This window comes from Corapipo altera, unplaced genomic scaffold (assembly GCF_003945725.1).
Source record: "Corapipo altera isolate COAL_440 unplaced genomic scaffold, ASM394572v1 46, whole genome shotgun sequence".
Taxonomy (NCBI): Eukaryota; Metazoa; Chordata; class Aves; order Passeriformes; family Pipridae; genus Corapipo; species Corapipo altera.
The window spans coordinates 13,975,481-13,989,203 of NW_020884883.1; the positions used below are offsets into that span (position 1 = coordinate 13,975,481).

Genomic DNA, 13,723 nt, shown 5'->3' on the forward strand with positions numbered 1-13,723 from the left:
TAGTGTTGCTCTTACCCATCCAGTAATGCAACTTCTCTCAGTGATGATGACATCCAAATTCATGTCAGTTTGTCACTTCTCTCTACACAATTTAACAGACATGACATTTCTTACTGCCAACTCAATTATCTGCCCCTTTTAACAAACGCCATCCTGACCCCCTCCCTCCCCAAAATCTGAACCCCTATAACTTTTTGCTTGTTCTGATGAAGATATGCACAGCCTTATCTCTGCACGGGTCCTCTCACAAATCAAATTCAAACTTACTATCCTACCAGTAAACGATTTATACTTCCTATAACCATTGCAACTTTGCCCATACTGTAACTCTCTGTATATGAAATTTATATTGAAATTTGATTTCTACTTCTTATTACCTGGAGGCACAGAACATACAACCAGCTGCAATGTCACACTTCTAATGCTTCTAGGTAATTAAAAAAAAAATGCAATACCAACAGATAGAAATTGTTGATTTTAATGTTTTATACATGGGGTTTTTTGCAGACAACTCACTTTAGGTGCCCACCTGAAAGCCAGATGCAGCATCACAACTTCACTGTGTGAATTACATAAAGTTCTATCTGACACAGTCAGTGCAGTCAGTGGAGCCTCTGGAGGGATCAGCAGACCTGCTGCTCGACATCTATTTTAAGGTAAGCTGAGCAGCTCTGCAGCCTCTGAACAGCAACTGCACAAGGGAGATCTCCACTGAGCACAATGGTTCCTTAGACAACTGAGGTCACAAGAAGATTCCTGAATCTGGACAATTAAGCCGAATCTAGATGTTTTCTGTGATGAGGACTGGTTTTATTCGTAAAAAGAATGCATACTGACCATACTATGAAACTGGGAATGCCCTTTGTCTCACACATTTATTCAATCAGAAACGCTGTTTTTTAAGAATCCTTGTTAATGAAAGACCTGCTAAATTAGGACTGGAAGAATTTAAAATGTAATTGCACAATTCTAATGCAAAATGTATTTCACATTTAATGATTTTAAACAAGAATGTGAAGTTTTACCTTATATCAGCCGTCCAGTACCCAAAGGGGACTACTGGAGGGCTGGAGAGGGACTTTTTACAAGGGCATGAAGTGGGAATGGATTTAAACTGAAAGAGCATAGGTTCAGATGGGATATTAGGAACAAATTCTTTACTGGGAGGCACTGGAACAAGCTGCCCAGAGAGGCTGTGAACAGCCCCTCTGTGGTGTGGTTCAAGACCAGGCTGGATGGGGCTCTGGGTAACCTGGTCTAGTGGAAGGTTCTCTGTCCACAACAAGGGATTGGAATGAATGATCTGTAAGGTCCCTTCCAACCCAAACCATTCTATGATTCTATGATTTTCTGAAAAGAGACTTTTTAACAATATTATGTGAAAAGTAACCTGAATTTCAGACACTTTCACTCTGCATGTAGAATGAGATCTGTGCCTTAAGCAATACAGAAATACAGCTCCTAAATAATTAATAAAAAAATACTTGATATATCAAAATTGAAAATAAAACAATTGCATAGCTGGGATAACATTAATGTCATCCAACATGAAGGCTGTGGCAAGGAGAAAGCAGCTCTAACAATTTAAGGACAACACTGTGGACAAGCTCAACAATAACACTCTCCCTTACTAGCTCACAGTGAAGCCAAACTACAAATATTCTCTCTGTAAAGAATATTTAAAAGCTTGAAACACAGCCTGGACCTTTACTTTCTTGTAAAACGTCTCAGTCCATCGAAATAAGAATTCCACACATTTTCCTCTTGTTTATTACATTACATATGTTGCTCAGTGGTTGCTACCTGGGATTTGCTGAACCACATTTTGGTATGGTGATGTTATTTAGACATCTTGACTCAATTTTATAGTACAGGAACAGAAAAAGGTATCTCTGGAGCAAAACTTACTTAACTCTAAATCAGGTAACTAAAACAGAGGGAGACAAATCAACATTAAAAGTTCCTACTTCTCTTTGCTAGCTATAAATGGAGCCCAAGTATCTCATCTCACTCAAATGCAGACATCTAAACCAGTATGAGGATTCCCATATAAAATGGTTTGTATTCATTTCATCATCCTATATCCTTCTGCTTCACCTAAAAAGAGAAATCACCAGCACACCCTATGACTCACTACAAACCTATTTTACGATGATTGATAAAATAAATGTCTTTGTTTACACTTTGAGCTCTATTCTCTGTAAGAGTGTGGTGAGTAGGGCTTAACTCAGTTGCACACAGTTTTTATTATAGAATAGTCTGAAATATATCCACAAGAATTCTTCTCTGGCCATCCAGGCATTTAGCAACAGATGGGATAAAGCAGCAACCTACAATGGAAGCTAGATAAAAAGGTTCCTGCCTTCACAGAAAACCTCTTGGGGCTTGCAGAGGAGCAAAAAAAGTCTACAAGTACCTTCCTAACAGGACAGGCTCTTGCACTACAGAGTTTATGTATCTGACCACAAAGTAATAACTTTGAATCATCTGTTTAGAGGGGGGACCTTTTAATGGGTTTTAAAAGCTACTCTTGAATTAAGACAGATGCTCCAAGCCCAAAGTAAGAACTTACAAGTAACTATAAAAAACCACACGACACTCCCTCTCAGAAAAATAAAGAAGGTATAGCTAAGCCTTTGAGGCTTGTGCAAAGATGCTTATAACATCTCTGATATGCCTCACTGTTAGCACACTTTGGTGAGGTGCAGAGATACCCTTTGGCAGGTGCTGTTGCATGAGAAGAAATAGAAATGGTAGTTACAAAATAAAACAGGCAAGAAAAACACAACAGCCAGTCAGTTCTGCAGATAGGTCTAAAATTTGATCACATGAGACAAAGTGCACAGTGCAGCCCCAGAGCATGCAGCAACAACTCTCCCTTCTCTAGGCCATGTGGCATTTCACAGTGGTGCCGATCGAGGAGAGAACCTGGAGAGGTGAAAGGAATGCAGCTACCATCCATGTTATGTAACTTAACCATGTAAAAATCTTAACTTTCATATTGAAGAGAAGGGTCAGATACACTGAAATTGTTCTTGCTCGGGTAACTGTTCCAAACACTTAGAAGTGATGCTGAACTTCAAGCTAACTATTCCCTGACATATGCACCACTCCTTGATGAGTCAGAAGCCATGCACACTAAAAGGAGGCTCCAAGTGTGGGAGGGCTTCCACTTCAAGCATGTTGTGATCTTCAGAGATGATTAAGCAGTACTTTTGTTTTAATTTTCCTAATTTTGGATTCTGAATTTTAGATATTACTGTTGTGTCCCAAATAAGAAGTTATAATAGAAAAAAAATTAATACATCCTGTTGCAGAGGAAAAAGAGAACACAACCTTTGAAGACAGCATGCTATTGTTCATTATATATGACATTATCTTGCAAAAATCTACAATACTCCTTGTTCATATACTTTTAACAGCAAATACAGAGAAAATGCTCCAAATAAAAAATGCTAGAGGAGTTTCTTGTGTTCCAAGAATCGTGTGCCAGCATTTTAAACCAACTGAACAACATAAAGCTACAAAACTCAATTCTAAGCAGCTTAAAAACATAACAGGACTTTGTTGATCTGTTACCTAATAACTCCAGTATTGTAACTTTCAGCGAGTCTCTTAATCCACTGATAACATACCTGGCATGCCTGTAGCAAGACCTTGACCAAAAGCCAAAGCTGGATTTGCTGCTGCAGCTGCTGCAAGTGACTCTGCCTGCTGCCCTTGCTGACCCTGGTTGGGGGTAAGTGGGCGCTGAGTTGCTCCAGCACGCAGAACCTGGAAAAGGCCAATTAAAAGGTAAGGAATGTCCTTAAAGGGTAAGGAAGCAAGGCCATTATATGTTAAAAAAGGTCTAGAACAGTTGCTTTGTGTATCTGATGCCTCTTAGCTCTGAATTTAATTTTGGCAATACCCCATCTTGTTTTCAAGGATATATACATATAAAGAATAAAAAGTATATATTATTTTGCCGACAAATACGACCATAAAATATCTTCCCTGCTCTGGACAGCAGGACTCATGTATGTTCCATCAATGGTAATGAGTACAAGGTAAGGAAGAAAATCTGTAAGAGTGATACATTTATGACTTACATTATTTATTAACTGAACACCTGATCCTTCTTGATAGACACATTTGTTTACATTATTTCTGGGCAATTGAATTATGTAAATCTGAATATTTCAGTGCTTGTAGTAACTTGTCTAAATAATTAACACTCCACTGCCAACAGTCCTGTAAATAATGCACCCGCTAAGTTTTAAAAATTCACATAACACTCCATCACCATGTAGCACAGGCATATTTTATTATGTTCTGACAGCGTATCTCCGGGAATCTGATTGAAAAGCAATCTAAATTCTTGCAACCACTCTGTTCCTCTTGGTTAAAATCATCTTTTTCAGGTCCAAAATAAGAGAGAAATTCACAATATATCCCCACAAAGTATCTTATATGTGATTTGAATAAATTTGATATTAATTTTATAGAGAAAAAAAAGACATTGGAGAGACAATATACATTTAGTTATCAATGCAGGTCACTGACAAAAATGAACAGTAGGAAGAAAGATCCACCTGAATATAAAAACAGTAATGAAATCACTCTGTAATTCCATGGTATCTCAGAACCACTGCTTATATTAAATTTCTAGCAATGGCACTGAAATTAACCATACTGCTGGTAAAAAATTTAAAATATTTACATTTATTCAAGCATAAGATTAGAAATTTTGTGATTTTCCTTTGTGAAAAAAGGCCATTTGTTTACACTGAAAGATCATATAATAGTTTTAAAAATGCACCCAGAGTAACAATAGAAAATTAGCATTTTCTTAAAATTACTTAAAGAAATGGAAATTTCAACAAGTGCTTATAACAATTGCTCACTCTTGATTTACCAAGGCAAAAATAACACGGTACATTGTGATGTTGCAATACAATTATTCTCTCATAGAAAAATATGGGCAATCCTTCCTCCCCATGGAACATCAAAACTCCTGATAACAACTAATTCCCTACTTTTCAAAGAGACAGAAAAAAATGTGTAGCATTCAAGTTTCCAGTTAATTTATAAAAAAAAACCCCAGAGATCAATTTTTTCCCAAGCTCAAAAGAAACAATATCCTCCTAAAATTAACAGAACGCATCTTTTCATCCCCTTATGTTAGTTTTTCTAGATCAGTTTTTAACTTTACAATAATTTATTACACAGGAAGCACTACCTTCCTGTGTACAGACATACACATAATCACACAGCTACCTGAATTAAAGGAACTGTTTTTAATGCTTATTGTTTTAAAAACTGGGACTGTAAAATAACCTTAGTATTTAGGATGCTGTAAAACAATGACAATCAGTAACGTAAGAAAACTGCACATCTGCTCTTCACAAAGAACATACCGGCTGCTGTCCCTGTTGTGCCTGGGAAGCCGCTTGCTGATTTGCTGTGGTGTTTGCTGCTGCAGCTTGCTGCTGGAATAAATTGGCTGGATACACCCCCCATGGAACACCATAATACTGAGGCGGAACCACAGCAGGACCTAAAACCAGAAAGCATGATTATTCCATCTATTGCAGCCAGTTAAAATACTGTTTGTAGCATCCCTCATTGATCCACCTTCTAAACGTCGAAAGAGAAATCAGTATGGAGAAGAATGAATTCCCATATTAACTGAAAGGATGCATGAATACAAACAGGTTAATTTAAAAAATTCACACCAAACCGTATCTTCTCTATGAAAGAATAAACACCCTTGTGAGGCTCAGATGACGAAGAAAAAACTTAAAAGCAGTCAGAGTTTGTATATCGAAGAACATTCCAAATCAAGTTTTCATGGTTGGAAAAAAAGATCATTTCAGACCATCACAGAATGAACAAAATTCATCCTCCTGATAGTGATATGCTGAGACTTTGATTATCTGTGATTTGTCCTTTCTTTATGCCTTTGCTTAAAAACATAACTATTGCCTTTGCCTTCCCTGTATACTACATGATACTCTTCAGAGTGGGCACACTTAACTCTTCCAGTCTATTGATACAGAACCCATAGAAGAATAATCTCTCTATATTCACAGCATTGTACAGATAATGCATTATGTATACGTGTATTTTAGTTTTATCTACTGCCTTTCCTGTGAAACCACCAACTGGAAATACAGGGCTTTTTTTAAAAAATGTTATGCTTGAGTCTGAGCACTAGCTGGGACTTGAATATTCAGTCGTGTCATTTCACAGCGACATCTATTCACTTTCTAAGAGGTTTTCCTGGGCTTGGGGTTTATCTGTTGTTTGGGCCTTTTAGCATGTTGGATGCCATCTTTATTCTCATGCCCACCGGGAATAAGAAAACCTGAAATTAGAAAATTATTTCATCAAGTGAAAACATACCAGGAAAGGCTGTCTCATCTTTTGAAAATAATACATATTATAATGTCAGATGAAACCTCATTAAGGATAAACATTTTCAGAACAGAAAAAAACCCCTAATTGTTGCATATAAAAGTCCAGTGGAAAGAGAAACTCAGAATCCATATAAAAGAAACTTTTTACCTCTTAGTAAAAATTTTCAAAATGGCTATATTAATTTCCTACAAGTCTCTCCTTCCTAGATATACATTTACAGAGAATAAACAGGATGGAATTCAGTTTTTTCTCTTTTCATTCTGTGAAAATTATGAAGGTAGACACTAGAAAGTGTTCAGTTACCTGCTAGGGTAGCTGCTGCAGCCAATCCAGCTGCAGTGTACGGGTCAGTACCTGGAGGAGCAGCGCTGATAATGTACGGGTTTGGCACAAAAGCAGCCGGGGCCAAGCCTGCGGAGAATACGCCTGCTACAGTAATAAACAGAGTTTCATTACAGCTAACACACTTGGCAAGCATCATCATATTCAAACCAAATAACAAAGCCTATCTGGCTAAAATCAGAACTGCTTGTATTTCAGCTTTTAAAAGGAGGTACATCATTACAGAAATCAACACTTCTGTGTCTTCTCACCAGTCCTTTCTTATTAATCCCAAGGCCAAATAGCTTTGTTTGTTGGATCTACAGACTCCAAGGATATTTATCTCATATGTATCTACTCACTCATATAGAAGTGGAATTTATCTTGCCCAACTTTAACTATCTAAAAGTTACACTAGTCTTGCAACGAATCTGAATCAGACAGATCATCTAGTGTCTTAAATGAATCAGTCAGATAAAATGAACCACTTGCAAGAGATATAAATCTCTCCTCACTGATAATTAGGAAAAAATTCTAACCAGATAGTTTAAATCAGATACCTGGCTTTTAAACAGCCAGTTATGAGATGATAATCTTACTTCCAAGAATCTTAATTTCATATAGGCATCGTAATGGAAGGAAACAACAGAAGAAACTCAGTCAAACAAAGCACCCAGAGTTTCCCGTCAGTCAGGTTCACATACTTTATCCAACACTGAGTCAGAAACAGCTGCAGCAAGGACTGCACATCAAATTATGTTCCTCCTTCTAAATATTTCTTGATAGATTTCTATTAATATGCATATCAGAAGAGGCTACATTTCAAAGGAGCAAGATTTATCTGACTGCTTAGTCACCACTTCATACAAAGTAGGAGCTTCTCCGGAGTTTTGCTGTCAAAGACAGGACTTGTAGACTCCCATCTCAATCTGCCATGTCTCCAGCTCTCAGGTGGCATCACTCAGCTACATAACACTTTTCAACCCCAGCTACAGCCTGCTGATCCCTGTCTGGACAGACTTCACCATGCTGCTAAACAAGCCAGCGAGAAAACTTAACCGCCACCCTATCATAGGAGAACATGGACACATCCCCTTGCAGATACTGCTTCCTACTTCTGCCTGTCCTTCTGATCCTGAGAACTCCTCTTCCCTCAGAGAGGAAAGGGATTTGTGCATACACCTCAACAGCCCAATGGTGGAGAGTAGGAAGGGCAGGAATCTTTAAGCCTGCCCCTACGGTGTCAGAATCTGAGAACCTCCCTTCCTTAAACAAGGAATTGCTTCCATGTGTGTTCCAATGTTCCTCACTCTAAACACTGACAGCTTCCCTGCAGCAGAAAATAAAACTGTTGTCAATGAAATAAAGCCTTCTTGTTGAGTTGCAGCACACTAAGAACGTTATGCATTTAACTAACTCACTGAATTAGAGGGACAGAAAAGAAATGCCTGCTAAAGAATAACTCCATCACAAAGGTGCCTGCAAGAAGAAAGAGCTGTCTGTTTAAAAGGTGCCATGGAATAATGACTTGATCAACACAACAATATGATTTTCAAGTCTGACTATACAATGGTTTTTAACTGGATTATTAAAAATACTAAACTGCAATAGAATCTCAGAATTGCATATTTTTGGTTTTTAGCAGAGAATGCTGGTGTTCCCATCACTACTTGTAGCAGTAATGTTTTTTTACCTTTACTCGCATCAAAATTCAACTACTGTGCTACATGAGCAAATATAAATTTTATTTCTTTGTATACAACTGTTCAAAGTAGGGGAAAATTTACAACAACAGAAAACTTCCTCTAAGGACAGAACAGTTTTATGCAGCCATTCTGAGCAGTTTTCATGAGAACTGCTAAAATGGGCCAAGTGATCAGTACCTATATGAATTAGAATACTGTGGGTAACACCAAGAGGATTCTGTCAAAGCAACACACCCACTTTTGCCAGGGACACCTCACCTATGTGTGGCTGCTGAGCTGCAGCCAGGGCGTATTGCTGTTGCTGGGCTGCTGTCAACTGTTGAACAGTCAGAGCATTAGTCCTCTGGAAAAGCTATTGGAAAAGAAAAAAAGATGCATTTCAGTTTTCAGAAATCAGAGTTATAATATACTGGGATTTACTTAAAAAAAAATTTCAAACCAGGCTTCTATACTAGTAAGTTAGACTTAACTAACTAGAAAATTATGCATTAAACCAGAAAACTATGCACCAATATTCTTCTAGATTAATTACATAGTTATTTGCCTTTGACTGACTCACAGAAAAAAGAAAATTAAATGCATTATATGTTTGAAAGACTGATTATCAAAAGAGGATAACGAACAACTCAAAGGATCAATTTTCAAGTCCACTACTGACCTGCTGCTGCGAATTGTAGTCAAAAAGTCCTACAGTAGCTCCTGAAGAGTCCATTTGTACCTGATTGCCAGGATAGTCAAACTGTAGAGAATCAAGACCAACTTGTTCCATGGCATCTAGATTCTGATTTTCTGGATTTGAAAATTCTTCTACCAGAGGCTTGTGGGCTGCAGGATTGGGAAGTGGACCTAATCCTTCTGTGGTGCTGGGATTGGGGCCCAAGCGTTCAGCTACTTCTGTTGGGGAGGCTTGTCGACTTCCAGGGGTACGACTGTTTAGAAGAAATTTGAGATAGACTCTTCAGTCTGAAATAATGCTGTCCATGGACAGAGTACAGCATTTCTATTTTAAAAGCACCTCTGAATTCAAGAGACCTTACGAAGGGAAGTGACAGACTGTTTTTACCTATTTCAACCAGCATGCATTGATGGTTCAAGATAATGGGCACATTTCATTTCAAAACATAATTTTATGTATTTTTTAAAAGTTTAAGACCATACAATCTCCAAATCACTGTGAGAAAAACAAACTAAATTTTGAGGCTGTTTTGAGTCAAATGGAATAAATTGTTATCTGCAAAATTTTGGGATGGCTCTTTATTATATTTTGAGAGTGACAGGAACTATTAGAAAATGTATTGAAGAGACATTAAAACAAAAATAAAAGGAAATGGCTAAGTGTATCTCATGCCAAAGGAGAGAAAAACACAGTAAAATTTCAACTGGAAAAGACAAACATACAATACAGCAAATATTTTTCACATCTGAAAAGCAGATATTATTTTTAACTTAAGTAAAATGAACTAATAGCTGCCTCATTTAGTATTTGACTAAAACATTTCATTTCCTACACCACTCATTTAATAGACTAAACTACAGTGATGACTGGTGGGAAAAAAGTGTTCTTAATATAATCCTGAATATTATATACAACATTATATATATATATATATATATCTCATCACGGCCAGGTTTCGTGAACGAAGATTTAGGAAGGCTCTATCCACATTTGTTACAGGCATGCTGGTGGCTTATGAGGCCAATATGAGATAGATAGATAGATAGATATATAAAATTATATATAAAAGCTGAATTGCTTTCTCATCTGCACTGGCTATATTACCCACATACCCACTGACTACAGGAGAGTTTCTGTGCACCTAAAAATGCCTATAGGCAAACATGTGAAGTGAGATGTCAACAGGTTCACGTCCTAAAGAGATTCCCAACTCTGTATTTGGTTAGATTTAGGGTACTTTAATTTGGAGTGGTACCTCACCTTCTGTGTCAGGCCACATTGTTTAGACTACTGATTTCTACTGGCAAAAATCTAAGTTAACTACTAGGAAAGAGTTGTGTGAGAGAATCTATGATCCCTTAACAACATTATTGTGTTGGCCGAACTTGATTATTATATATTGTTTCTCAGGAAATGTACAACTTGTTCATTTTGCTTTATTTGTGACCACTGGGCTCCAATACAGAATGTCACCTTGCAGGAAGAGCCTACATTTATTTCAGCAGTACAGGTTGGTGTACTGCTAATTCTAGGACAGAGACACAGCCTCAGTACTGCCTGTTATCCTTCCTCTTCCAGGCTCCTAAAGGTTGAAGTATCTGTTCCTCACTGAAGCACAAGGCTAATGCAGAAAGAACTACCGGACTCATGTATTTGCTGATACCAACACTGAAGCCTGCACAGCTAGAAATCAGCCTTTTAGTGAGTTTAATGAAACACTTTAGAATTACTTTAGAAAAAAATACTTCAAAGATAAAGAAGGTACATTAGAGTTTTTTTAATGTAACAACCAACCTCATGACAATTGCCTGTACCACACTGGCTACCATCTAAGGATCCTATCTAGCAACCATGTCTTGCTCCATGTACAAAAGTTGAGTATGAAGCCATTTAATATTCCCTATTCTTCCCAAATGAAATACAGCATCAACAAAGTGAAGAACAAAAGGAAAAAAGGCAGTTATTTCAGTACATACTTTAGTTTAAAAACGCTGCAAGTACAATAAAAATACAAGGAGGAGGACAGGACAAAGTTTCTTTGTTAATACTTATGTTTACCTAATATAGGTTGCTCCTTATATTGGTGCTGTTCTGTTGCTATAGTTAAAGTTGTGTCAATACTTCAATTATAAACCTCTGTTTGGAGAGCTAGTACCACTTTATATGGCCCACTTCAATTAGATGGCCTTTCTTTTTTTTTTTTTTTTGAGAGGTTTACTGGCTTTGGATGCTTTTTTGCACTTGTGTATTTTTTAATAATTTCTCTCTTTAAATAATACAGAAGGTATTTTGCAAACAACTATTTCAAAATTGTAATAGATACTGGTAAAGAAAAGCAGGACAATATTTATTCTGCATTTTCTACATATAATATTGAAGGTAACTTTGTTTATTGTGCATATTGCAGCATGCATCCGAAAGGAGCTAATGTGAGTTCTCTAATATGCTTGCTATTATATCATTTTCAATAATATGTCTTGAAAAACAGACTTGAAGAATCCCTCCTTAGCCTCAGGTAAATACATTTTTTAAAGGATAGGAAAAACTTACATATGGGATTCAAATGTGCATTTTAATACACTTGTTCAGTAATGAACTAATGAAAGCACAACTGTTTGGTCATGTTCACCACATTAAGATAAATTTATGAGCAGCACTCTAGTTCTCTATCTTGTTAATTCTTCTGTATGACAGTTACAAATGCATCACAGTAACTCAAAAAAGAAAGGTTAGTCCTTAAAAAAATACCAAATTTAAAATGTAGTTTAGTATTAGGAAAAAACCCCAGACTGGCTGTACTGTCATATGGGAGTTCACTGTTCCAAAGCTTGAGCTTGGTCCAATCTTTTGTTCCCTATGCAAACAACCACATCACAACACCATTCTATACTGTGAATAGGTGACATCTAACTATGTGAATAGGGAAATACATTGTTCCACCAAAGTCAAAGATATGGTTTCTAGAAAGACTTTCGTGGGGACATAATTAGTTGTGTTAGGCTGTGGCATCCACTAAGAAAATTAGAAGGAAAGTTAAAATTCTGGTAGGACTTACTCTCTACAACAACACTCAGATGCAAAAGTTAGAGTATTAAAAAGAAGCAGAGAGAGAAAGGGATTTATTTGACATTAAAAGGGTTAAAAGTTTTCATCCCTCCTTAATTCACCACATTTAAAAGGTACCCGTTTACTTTTAATAATAACTATGTTAAAATGAATCTGTCTCATGAGAAGTGACACACACATTAATGACATCCTAAGAAACATGTGGCACAGTGGGAAAGGGAGGACTTGAGGTGGAAAGAATCAGTCTGCAGCTGGGTAATGTTTAAAGCTGACACACAAACCAGAACTGTAATAATGCCCTTAAGAGACATGCTTGTCTTCTTGAGAAACAGTTAAAAGCTTACTTAAAATCTTTGCAATCGGCATCCATTCCATTTGGCAAACCTCTGCCATTTATTTTAGTAACATCCTCATCATCTCCTTGTTTAAGATCTCTGTTTTTGTCCTCCTCAAATGGAGAAGCCTTGCCTTTCTGATCTCCTTTCTCAGGTCCATCTGTTTCAGCATCTCTAGTGCCCTGAGGAAAAAGAATCTGTTTGATTCTGAATATTGAACAGAACACAATAGGAGCACCACAAGGTGACCTAATTCTACACTACAGTGCACGTAAACAATACAAACAGTTTGTTGTCAATGAAATTGCATTTGGTGGGTAACTTGGTCATCAAGTTTCAACCACATGCAATTAATAACTGCCAAAATGTGAAAAGGAATGCCAAGATTTATAATGGAAGAGCTAACTCAACCTTAACTATAGCGGTGCTGGAATAACACTTTGAATTAGATAAAAGTTTATTTTATACAATTAAAACATCCAGTTACAAAAGAAACCCGCATGAAAACAAAGAATAGGAAGATCTAGAATAAAGCCCATCACACATTTTAAATTAAGCTATTTGCAATCTTTTTCCTTTAAATAATGTTTTTAGGAAAGCACTTCAAGACAGCTATTTAGTCAAGATTCCCAAACCACTTCCCTCTTCTGCCCCCTCCAACCAAGGAAGACAGACAAATAGCAACTACACACTTGCTTCTCAAGAGAAGAGAGTTAAAAAAGAAAACGGACAAAGAGAGTAGAAAATATAACTATGTAACAGAAAGACCATAGCAGGTAACTAAGCAAGCTTAACACACTGCATTACTTACAAAAGCTCCTTTCCTAAACCGGGAATCCAATTTATCAGCTGGAGAGGAACTTAACACATATTCTACCATGCTCACTCCAAGGCCACCACTTTCTGATCGTGGAGACAATACAGCATTTACTTCACTGTTTCCATGAAAACCCTGTCCAGGCTTTCTCTGTACCATAATAGGTTGGGACATAGAATGGTCTGTTAAAAACAAACAAATAAATAAAACTATTGTATTTTTTTAAAATACAATTTGTAATGTTTTTGCATTTCATTACAGCAGCAATATTAAACAAGATCAAAATTAAATTAAATAAAAAATTCCAAATCACAGTTTCAAAGTGTTATTGACACACAATCACCACTGCAGTATACATTTTCACAATTAAAATTAAAAGAAAATAAAATCTACTACACAA

General features: G+C 36.8%; 1 protein-coding gene across 7 annotated transcripts in view; it reads right to left on the reverse strand.

Annotated features, from left to right (window-relative positions):
• Positions 1-13,723, reverse strand: part of PUM2 (pumilio RNA binding family member 2) — a 72,870-nt gene that overhangs the window by 29,310 nt on the left and 29,837 nt on the right. For 5 of the 7 annotated variants that reach the window (XM_027640907.1, XM_027640903.1, XM_027640905.1 and 2 more), the window contains exons 4-10: positions 13,318-13,505; positions 12,516-12,688; positions 9,088-9,358; positions 8,688-8,781; positions 6,706-6,831; positions 5,400-5,539; positions 3,636-3,774 (exon numbers count right to left, since the gene is read on the reverse strand). In XM_027640907.1, coding sequence (XP_027496708.1) covers positions 3,636-3,774; positions 5,400-5,539; positions 6,706-6,831; positions 8,688-8,781; positions 9,088-9,358; positions 12,516-12,688; positions 13,318-13,505 — 1,131 coding nt within the window. The remainder of the gene's footprint in view (positions 1-3,635; positions 3,775-5,399; positions 5,540-6,705; positions 6,832-8,687; positions 8,782-9,087; positions 9,359-12,515; positions 12,689-13,317; positions 13,506-13,723) is intronic. The other 2 variants (XM_027640904.1, XM_027640906.1) reach the window with 1 other exon arrangement.